Genomic DNA, 11,674 nt, shown 5'->3' with positions numbered 1-11,674 from the left:
CAGACAACTCAAGAAAACAAGCTTATAGACTAGTAGAGGACGTGCTAGTAAAGGTTGAAGGCCTTTACATCCCTGCTGATTTCATAATCCTAGACACTGGGAAGGATGAGGATGAATCTATCGTCCTTGGAAGACCCTTCTTAGCCGTAGCAAAAGCTGTGATTGATGTGGACAGAGGAGAATTAGTCCTTCAACTGAATGAGGACAACCTTGTGCTTAAAACTCAAGGATCTCCTTCTGTAACCATGGAGAGGAAGCATGAAAAGCTTCTCTCACTACAGAGTCAACCAAAGCCCCCACAATCAAACTCTAAGTTTGGTGTTGGGAGGTCCCAACAATGCTCTGAACATCTGTGAGGCTCCATGAGAGCTCATTGTCAAGCTATTGACATTAAAGAAACACTTGTTGGGAGGCAACCCAATGTTATTTAATTATATCTATTTATTTTCTATTTCTATTTTATGTTTTCTTTAGGTTGATGATCATGTGAAGTCACAAAAACTACTGAAAAATCAAAAATAGAATGAAAAACAGCATTAAAAATAGCTCACCCTAGAGAAAGAGCTTACTGGCGTTTAAACGCCAGTAAGAAGGATCAAACTGGCATTTAACGCCAGAAAGAAGCATCAAGCTGGCGTTAAACGCCAGAAACAAGCACCAGACTGGCGTTTAACGCCAGAACAGAGCATGGAATTGGTGTTAAACGCTAGAAACAAGCAGCAAGCTGGCGTTTAACGCCAGACATGCATTCTAAGGGCGTTTTGCACGCCTACTTGGAGCAGGGATGCTACATCCTTGACCCCTCAGGATCTGTGGACCCCACAGGATCCCCACCTACCCCACCTCTTCTTCTCCCCTCTTCACACCTTTTTATAACTCTCTTTCCCAAATACCCTTCACCAATCACCTCCATACCTCTTCCCTAAATACCCTTAACCACTCACATCCATCCACTCTTCCCCATAAACCCCACCTACCTCACCTACCTCCCCACCTCTGAGTCATGGGAGATGGAGAGATTCATCTCAAAGGTCCATCAAGACCACTTCTATGAAGTTGTGGCCAAGAAGAAGGTGACCCCTGAGGTCCCTTTTAAGCTCAAAAAGAGCGAATATCCGGAGATCCGACAAGAGATTAGAAGAAGAGGATGGGAAGTTCTCTCTAATCCTATTCAACAAGTCGGGATCTTAATGGTTCAAGAGTTCTATGCAAACGCATGGATCCCTAGGAACCATGATCAAAGTATGAACCCGAATCCAAAGAATTGGCTTACAATGGTTCGGGGGAAATACTTAGATTTCAGTCTGGAAAATGTAAGGTTGGCGTTCAACTTGCTAATGATGCAAGAAAACGCACGCCCCTACACTAGAAGGGTCAACTTTGATCAAAAGTTGGACCAAGTCCTCATGGAAATATGTGTGGAAGGAGCTCAATGGAAAGTTGACTCAAGAGGCAAGCCGGTTCAATTGAGAAGACCGGACCTTAAGCCTGTAGCTAGAGGATGGTTGGAGTTCATCCAACGCTCAATTATTCCTACTAGCAACCGGTCTGAAGTTACTGTAGACCGGGCCATCATGATCCATAGTATCATGATTGGGGAGGAAGTGGAAGTTCATGAGATTATACCTCAAGAACTCTACAAGGTGGCTGACAAGTCCTCCAATTTGGCAAGGTTAGCCTATCTTCACCTCATTTGCCACCTCTGTAATTCTGTTGGAATTGACATAGAGGGAGATATCCTCATTGATGAGGACAAGCCCATCACTAAGAAAAGGATGGAGCAAACAAGAGATCATGGACCTCAACAAGAGCATGAGGAAATTCCTCACCATGAAATCCCTGAGTTGCCTCAAGGGATGCCCTTCCCTCCACAAAACTATTGGAAGCAAATCAACACCTCCCTAGGAGAATTAAGTTCCAACATGGGACAACTAAGGATGGAACACCAAGAGCACTCCATCATTCTCCATGAGATCAGAGAAGATCAAAGAGCTATGAGGGAGGAGCAACAAAGACAAGAAAGAGACATAGAGGAGCCCAAGAACACCAATGGCTCTTCAAGAAGAGGAAGACGCCACCCTCACTAAGGTGGACCCATTCCTTAATCTCTTTGTCTATTTATTTTTCTATTTTTCGTTTACTATGCTTTATGTTTATGTTTGTGTCTTATTACATGATCATTAGTATTTAAGTGTCTATGTCTTAAAGCTATGAATGTCCTATGAATCCATCACCTCTCTTAAATGAAAAATGCTTTAATTACAAAAGAACAAGAAGTACATGAATTTCGAATTCATCCTTGAAATTAGTTTAATTATTTTGATGTGGTGACAATACTTTTTATTTTCTGAATGAATGCTTGAACAGTGCATATGTCTTTTGATATTGTTGTTTATGAATGTTAAATATGTTGGCTCTTGAAAGATTGATGAAAAGGTGAAATGTTATTTGATAATCTGAAAAATCATAAAATTGATTCTTGAAGCAAGAAAAAGCAGTGAATACAAAAGCTTGCGACCAAAAATAAAAGAAAATTCAAAAACAAAAATGAAAGAAAGAAAAAGAAAAAGCAAGCACAAAAAGCCAAGAGCTCTTTAAACCAAAAGGCAAGAGTAAAAAGCCAGTAACCCTTTAAACCAAAAGGCAAGGGTAATAAAAAGGATCCAAGGCTTTGAGCATCAGTGGATAGGAGGGCCCAAAGGAATAAAATCCTGGCCTAAGCGGCTAAACTAAGCTATCCCTAACCATGTGCTTGTGGCGTGAAGGTGTCAAGTGAAAACTTGAGACTGAGCGGTTAAAGTCGAGGTCCAAAGAAAAAAGAAGAGTGTGCTTAAGAACCCTGGACACCTCTAATTGGGGACTCTAGCAAAGCTGAGTCACAATCTGAAAAGGTTCATCCAGTTATGTGTCTGTGGCATTTATGTATCTGGTGGCAATACTCGAAAACAAAGTGCTTAGGGCCACGGCCAAGACTCATAAAGTAGCTGTGTTCAAGAATCAACATACTGAACTAGGAGAATCAATAACACTATCTGAATTCTGAGTTCCTATAGATGCCAATCATTCTGAACTTCAAGGGATAAAGTGAGATGCCAAAACTGTTCAGAGACAAAAAGCTACTAGTCCCGCTCATTTAATTAGAGCTAAGTTTCATTGATATTTTGGAGTTTATAGTATATTCTCTTCTTTTTATCCTATTTGATTTTCAGGTTTAATTGTGTGGTTTTATCATGATCCTTACCCACTTATTCATTAAATTAGCATGAAATTATAATTCCTTCCTGAATTTATAACATGTTTGAAAACTGCTTCCTAGAGACTTTAATTATGTACTTTTAATTCTCCTTTATTCCATTCGATGCCGTGATCTGTGTGTTGAGTGTTTCAGACTTTATAGGGCATGAATGAGTTGGAGATTGGAAAGGAAGCTAGCAAAAATGGAAGGAACACAAGAATTTGAGGAGATAACCAGCGAGAAGTGATGCGGTCGCATGGCTCACGCGACCGCGCAAAGGATAGCAAATCGCAGTGACACGGCTGCATGGCTCACGCGGCCGCGCGGATTGAAAAAGCTCAAGCGACGCGGTAGCGTGGACGACGCGAACGCGTGGCAAGGAAAAGTGCGAATGACGCGTCCGGATGGATAACGCGATCGCGTGACATGTGCGATCTGCATAATCTGCAGAATTCGCTGGGGGCGATTTTGGACCTAATTTCGACCCAGTTTTCGGCCCGAAATAGCAGACTAGAGCCAGAGAATATGCAGAAATAAAACACAACATTCATTCTACACAGTTTTCAGTTATAGATCTAGTTTTACTCCTTTAGGTTTCTGTCTCTAGGTTTTAGGAATTTGAATTTTCAATTGGTCTTAGCATTGGAACATTGAGAAGAGTTATTTCCTCATCAAGACTTCGTCATTCTAGTTCGTTCTCTTAACTTGGTTTTATTCTTCCATGTTCTTTGCTTTGTTCAATTTTGTCATTTGAATACTTTCATGATTATTTAGTACAAGGATTATTTCTTCCATTTTAATTTATTTTCCATTCCAATAATCATGTCTTCTTTTAATTCCCTTTCATGTGTTATGGATTTATTATTTACAATGAGTGAGTAGTTCCCTCACTTGATGGGGAGCTGATTGAAAGGAACTCTTGAGTTGGAAGGATTGAAAGAAAATTTGTAATTGGGTTAACTGTTGGATTGTTATCTAATCACTAACACCAATCCCTTTGAATTAAGTGGGTTGCAACTCATGAACAGATCTAGCATTCCAACTTGTTTGACTTTCCTTTACCTAGTAAAGGATAACTAAACAGAACAACCATTAATTATAAATTAATCTTGAAATCATCCCATCAACAATAGAGATTCCAACTAATCAACTCCCAGTCAAGGCTTTTATTTCATATTATTTGAATTTCCTCAATTTAATTTCCCACCTACTTAACTCAACTTCTTGGAACATCTGATTAATAAAATAGCACACTTTTCTGCAACTCGTTGGGAGACGACCTGGGACTTAAACTCCCAGTAATTTTTAATTTAAACTCTCTGTGACATATTTCTAAATTGATAGGCATATTTTCGGTGAGTTAAGAACTATACTTGCAACGTAACTATTTTAATAATTTTTAATTCACCAACTTCTGTACCTCATCAGTTCTTCCCACCATGATCTCAACTTGCCTGGCATGAGCCTCAACCATGAGTTATAAACAAGGACTAACTCCCCAGGTCTAAACTCTCTCCTCTTGATAATATTGTCATGCACATCCTTAAACCTCTCTTTATAGAGCCTTGAGTTCTCATACGCTTCTAGCCGAAGGTTCTCTAATTCCTGTAGTTGCAACTTCCTTTCAGTACCAGCTCCCCCCAATCCTAAGTTGCATTCCCTTACTGCCCAGAAACCTTTGTACTCCACCTCCACTGGAAGGTGACAAGCCTTTCCATAATCTAGACGGAATGGACTCATTCCGATGGACGTCTTATAAGTTGTTCGATAAGCCTAAAGCACATCTGCAAGCCTGGTACTCCAGTCTCTTCTATGAGGCTTGACAATCTTCTCCAATATGTGCTTTATCTCTCTGTTAGACACCTCAACTTGCCCATTGGTTTGGGGATGGTAAGTCATCGCCACCTTGTGAATAATGCCATGTTTCTTTAACAGACCTGTCAGTCTCCTGTTACAGAAATGAGTGCCTTCATCACTCACGATTGCTCGTGGTAATCCAAAGCGACAGATAATATTATTTCGAACAAAAGAGACCACAACGTTAGCATCATCAGTACGGGTAGGAATTGCTTTCACCCATTTAGAAACATAATCAACAGCTAACAATATGTACAAGAAACCATTAGAATTTGGAAATGGACCCATGAAGTCAATACCCCAAACATAAAAAATTTCACAGAACAACATAAGTTGTTGGGGCATCTCATCCCTCTTGGCTATATTCCCAAACCTTTGACATGGGAGCAAGATTCACAGAATGCAGTTGCTTCCTTAAATAGTGTGGGCCACCAGAATCCACAGTCTAAAATTTTTCTAGCATTTCTTTGAGGTCCAAAATATCCACCACTCTTAGAAGAGTGGCAGGCCTCTAAAATAGACTGAAATTCTGATTGTGGCACACACCTTCTAATTATTTGGTCAGCACCACATCTCTATAAATATGGGTCATCCCATATATAATATTTGGACTCACTTTTAAGCTTGTCCCTTTGATTCTTAGTAAAATTAGGAGGAAAGATACGACTAACCAAATAATTAGCTATAGGTGCTTACCAAGGAACCACCTCAGATATTGCTTGCAAGCTATTAAGTGGAAAAGCATTATTGATAGGAGTGGAGTCATTCTTAATGTGCTCTAGGCGATTCAAGTGGTCTGCCACTAAATTTTGAAAGCCACTCCTATCTTTGATCTCTAACTCAAATTCTTACGGCAACAATATCCAACGGATTAACCTTGGTTTGGACTCTTTTTTAGCTAACAGATATTTTAGAGCTACATGATCTGAATATACTACCACCTTAGTACCAAGTAAATAAACTCGGAATTTATCCAAAGCAAAAATAATAGCCAAAAGCTCTTTTTCAGTGGTAGTATAATTAGACTGAGCAGCGTCTAAAGTCTTTAGAAGCATAAGCAATTATATAAGGGTCCTTACCTTCGCGCTGAGTCAGCGCCGCTCCTACCGAATAGTTGAATGCGTCACACATTATCTCAAACGGCCGACTCCAGTCAAGCCCTCTCACAATAGGAGCTTGAGTCAAGGCAATCTTCAGTTTATCAAATGCCTCCATGCAATCTTCACTCAACTCAAACTCAACATCCTTCTGCAGCAGTCGGGACAAAGGTAGTGCAACCTTACTGAAGTCCTTGATAAATCGCCGGTAGAAACCTGCATGACCAAGAAACGAACGGACTTCCCTCACCGAGGAGGGGTAAGGTAAACCATAAATAATATCTACCTTTGCAGGATCAACAGAAATGCCAGTATTAGAAACAACATGTCCTAGAATAATAACTTGTTTGACCATAAAATGACATTTTTCAAAATTAAGTACAAGGCTTGAACTAACACACCTTTCTAATAGTCTAGCTAAACTATCCAAGCAAAGGTCAAACAAATCACCATAAACACTAAAATCATCCATGAAAACTTCCATACAGTTCTCAAGAAGATCTGAGAAAATACTCATCATGCATCTTTGAAACGTAGCCGGTGCATTACATAAGCCAAAAGGCATTCTCTTACATGCATACGTTTTAAAGGGGCATGTAAAAGTAGTTTTCTCCTGATCTTCTGGAGCTATATGAAGTTGAAAATAGCCAGTGTAACCATCTAGAAAATAGTAGTGTGATTTACCTGACAGGCGATCAAGCATTTGATCGATAAAAGGTAGCAGGTAGTGATCCTTGCGAGTGGCCTGGTTGAGACGCCTATAGTCAATGCACACCCTCCAGGAGTTCTGCACTCTTGTAGCCAAGAGTTCCCCATGCTCATTCTTCACTGTTGTGACGCCAAACTTCTTTGGTACCACCTGTACCGGGCTAACCCATTCACTATCCGAGATTGGATAGATGATGTCGGCTTCAAGGGGTCTAGTCACTTCCTTCTTGGCAACTTCTAAAATGGTGGGGTTCAACCACCTTTGAGGTTGATGGATAGGCCTTGCTCTCTCCTCTAGAAATATCCGGTGCTCACGGACTTGAGGGCTGATACCTACTATGTCCGCCAAACTCCACCAAATAGCTTTCTTGTGTCTTCTAAGCACACTATGCAATTGCTCCTCTTGTTGGGAAGTGAGTTCCTTTGCAATAATAACTGGGAGCTTCTAATTATCCTCAAGATAAGCATACTTAAGTGGGGGTGGAAGGGGCTTCAATTCTATTTTCAACTCATGGCTTGGCATTTGGTCATCTGGAGCCATTGGTGGCAGCAAGGTGTCTTCAGTATGCTCAGAAGGTTTCCCCACACTTGCATCTTGCTCCATGTTCACCTCTTCTACTTCTTCTTGGTGAACTTCAGCCACAGTCTCATCGATAATGTCGCACTGAAAGATGGAGTGATCTTCTGGTGGGTGCTTCAGAGCGTCATCCAGGTTGAAGCTCACTGCCCTGCCATCTATTTCGAAAGAATAAGTACCTGAGAAGGCATCCAATGTGAATCGTGAAGTCTTCAAAAATGGCCTTCCAAGCAAGATGGACGAAGGTCTTCCTGAGTCATTAGGAGGCATCTCTAATTTTGATTCATCTTTGATTCCACTAGATGCCTTGATATGTTTGTTAGTGAATTCAGATTGGAAAGGCTAGGAATGGATCAAAGGGATGGAGAGGAAAAGCATGCAAGTGGAGAACTCATGAAGAAACAAGGATTTGGGATGCTGAGATCAATGCGCACTTGCAGCAGATGCGCACGCGTGGAAAGTGAAGCCGCCGCGCGTACATGACGCGTACACGTGGATAGCAAATTGTCAAGCGACGCGTACGCGTGACCCACGCGTACCCGTCGATGCTTGCACGTGACTCACTTAAAGGCAATCCGCTGGGGGCGATTTCTGGGCTTCCTAGGCCTAAATCCAACTCACCTCTGATGCTATTTAACCCAAGGATTGAAGGGAGATCATGAATCCAGTTTTCAATTAGTTAGTTTAGTTGAGTTTTGGAGGAAAAGTTAGTTTCTAGAGAGAGAAGCTCTCTCTTCTCTCTAGATTTAGGATTAGGTTTAGGTTTATTTCTTAGATCTAGATCTACTTCTTCTCTTGCTCCAATTTTCCTTTTGCTTTATGAATTCTTATGTAGATCTCTATTTCTCTTTCAATGCAATTTATGAATTCCATGTCTTCTCATGTTGCTTTGATTTTCTATTATTGATCTCTTACCATTGTAGTTAGATCTCTCTTTAATTCTTGCAATTTATATTATTTACCTTTATTGCCTTTTATGTGTTTGATGAAATGCCTCTTTTAGTTATGAGTTAGATCTTTCTCCTCTTGGCCTAGTTAGAGTAATTAGTGACTCTTGAGTTATCTAATTCTTTTGTTGATTGATGATTAGAAGTTGCTAATTGACTTGAATGCCACTAAAGCTAGTCTTTCATCTAGATTTGGCTAGGACTTGTGGAATCAAGTTAATCATCCACTTGACTTTCCTTCACAGTTAGAGGTTAACTAAGTGGGAGCAATTGATAATTCTCATCACAATTGATAAGGATAGCTAGGATAGGACTTGTAATTCTCATACCTTGCCCGGAGCTTTTCTAGTTGTTAGTTTATTTCTTTTGCAATTTATAATTCTTGTTTCTTATTCCAAAAACCCCAAAACATACCTTTAACCAATAACAAGAACACTTCATTACAATTCCTAGGGAGAAAGACCCGTGGTTTGAATACTTCAGTTTATATTTTAGGGATTTGTACTTGTGACAAACAAATGTTTGTATAAAAAGATTATCTGTTGATTTAGAAACTATACTTGCAACGAGAATTCATTTGTGATCTCTAAACCGTCAAAAATCGATTCATCAAAATGGCACTGTTGCCGGGGAATTGCAATGGTGTTGTGTTATTGGTTATTGTATATATGTGCATATTGTGAATAGCTTGATTTTTGGATTGCTTGTTAGTTTTTGCTAGTTTTAGGACTTTGTTTCATTATTTCTTTTTAGCTTTTGTTTCTATTTTCTCTTTCCATTATGAATTCTCACTTTGGCTATGAGTTTGGTTCTAACTATGTTGTAGGAAATGAGGGCTACAATGAGGATGTGTATCAAGGATGGGACAATCAAAGGTGGGAGGAGCCATATGCATATGATCAATCTTCATGGCAACAACCTCCACCAATACACTATGAACAAGAGCCATTCTATGATGCTTACCAATCAAATGGCTATGGTGAATCTCCTTGTGATTTTCAAGAACCGCTACCATATGCCTATGAGTCATATCCTCAACATAGCCATCTACCACACTTACAAGCCTCTTTTCACCAACCACCTTCATATAATCCTAACCCATACCCACCATACCAACAACCTTGTGAGCCATATGAACCACATATAGAGCCACCACCATCCCAACATCACCACTTTTAAGAGCCATCCCCTCTATATTATTACCAAGATGAACCACCTCCAATGTATACAAATTTTCAACCACAAGACGAATTCTACTTTCCACCACAACCTCCCACGGAAGAATATTCATGTCCATCGATCCAAGAGCCATATGACCCTAATCATGTTATCTAAGCGGAACAAGAGTCATGGGATCGTGTCAAGGAAGTATTGGATCAACTTCAAGCAACCATGGAGCGTGTTGTGCAACAAGCAGAAAAAGTGGAGAGTGTTAAACTGTCACACCCTTACTAAGAAGGACTATCTTCTTATTATGAACCCTTTCTCCAAAATGATGACCCCTCCTATCCATCCCAAGCCCCAATGGATGATGATTCTCTCATTTTGCTACTTCAAGGGCAAGACGAAATACAAAGGGAGGCACTAGAATCCATAGCTGCCTTGAATGAGACGGTAAACCGATTAGCCTCCCTATGTTTGTACCCTCAAAGCATTCCCATGGCTACATGTAGGGAATAAAATGAAGAGCATAGCATGAAGGAGAGATTGGAAACTCTGGTGGGACATGAAGAAAGTTGCTTTATGTTCAAACAATTGGAGGAAGCTTTGATTGTTGAAGAAAAGGAAGAATTGGTTGAAGACTTAGGGGATGCTGAACCCCCATGAGAACCTAGAGTTAAGGGAAACCCCTCCAAAAAGATTGAAGTTGATGTTAGGGAGGAAAGTGCAGATCCTCCAAAGCATATTCCATATGAAGAATTAGATGGGATAGAGCAAGAATTGAGTTTCCTTGGAATTGAAGATCAAGCATCAAATCCTAGTGGCGAAGAATCCTTTGAACTTAAAGAACCTTCTCCCGATGAGATAGAAAGTAATGCGGAGGTAAATCTCTCTCATCCTTCCATTTATGATTTGAGTAAGGGAAAAGAGTTAGATAAAATTGTTGAACAAAGGATTGAGATTAAAAGGTCTTGTGAGGATGTGGAGGTCCTTAGAAAAAGGAGGACGGGCTACGCTTTGTCAAGATCCTTGGAAGCTTCTTTGCCTAGTTTGTCATCTACTTCTACATTTAAGTTGGTGAAATTCATTTCTATTAGCTTTATTATCCCACTCAAATATGGCATGCTTGAAACGGAAGGTCAACTTAGAGAACTTTGTGGGATGAAGCGTAAGAGAAGGATGTTTTGTGGTTGGCGGTGCAAGGCAAGGTTCATTATGGTTCATACTTCAAAGATTAGATACAAAGGTTTGGCTAGTGCTCAACTAGATGGGTCTAGAAGGAAGATTTGGCGCTTTATTGAGAATTCATCTTGCTTGCCACATAAATGGAATAATGATGATCAACTTCGAGACGGGTGTGAAAATAAAGTGCAGAATCCCGGATTACAAGAAGAGGATCGCCTTTGGGAGCCCCAAGCTTGTGAAGAACTCCATCAAGACTTGGTGCAACTCATGAGAAATCTTGGGGCACAATGGAGAACCAAGCATTAGTGGGAGTTCCAAGAAGAATTTAAGCACAAGCCACCTTGAGAGGAGCTCCCCATAAGTCCAACTTAAGGACAATAAACAAAAGTGCTAGGTGGGAGACACCCCACTGATGTGTATAAACTTGATATGCTACGATTTAGGAAATTGCACGATCGGCAAAATTCCTTCCGGCAAGTGCACCGGTTATCGTCAAGTAAAAACTCACAATAGAGTGAGGTCGAATCAAGACTTAAATGTCTCTAAAAACCTTGAATAGGTTTTCCCTTTTTCACCTCCTCCTAACCTATGAGGAAATGGTGCTTTTGGTTGGTATGTTTCCAGCATGCCTTTTTGCAATTCCTTGGCTTGCTCAGTTTCACTTTCCTGCTTAGCTTCCTCCACACCTTCCTTCAAGATTTCTGGTTCCTGTTCTGAGGGTCTAATTCCTTCTTCTTCTGAGACTTCCTTCAATATGGTGATGGCCTTGCATTCTTCCCATCTCACTCCCTTTTGTTCCCCTTTAGGATTCTTTTCTGTGTCACTAGGGAACACTGCAGTTGACTTAGGGGCCTGTTGAGATAGCTCTCCTACTTGAGACTCCATCCTCTTGAGTTTTTCACCATGG

General features: G+C 40.5%; 1 protein-coding gene across 1 annotated transcript; it reads right to left on the bottom strand.

Moving 5' to 3' along the window:
• LOC107646926 lies at window positions 4,640-11,652 on the bottom strand. The gene is made up of 4 exons (XM_016351069.1): window positions 11,397-11,652; window positions 7,508-7,653; window positions 6,172-6,340; window positions 4,640-4,956 (listed from the first exon to the last, which is right to left on the bottom strand). The coding sequence occupies exons 1-4, from the start codon at window positions 11,650-11,652 to the stop codon at window positions 4,640-4,642; spliced, it is 888 nt and encodes a 295-aa protein (XP_016206555.1).

Source organism: Arachis ipaensis, chromosome B06, assembly GCF_000816755.2.
Source record: "Arachis ipaensis cultivar K30076 chromosome B06, Araip1.1, whole genome shotgun sequence".
In the NCBI taxonomy this organism is placed as follows: Eukaryota; Viridiplantae; Streptophyta; class Magnoliopsida; order Fabales; family Fabaceae; genus Arachis; species Arachis ipaensis.
The sequence above is the reverse complement of the archived record's forward strand: the minus strand, read 5'-3'. Positions and strand labels throughout refer to the sequence as shown.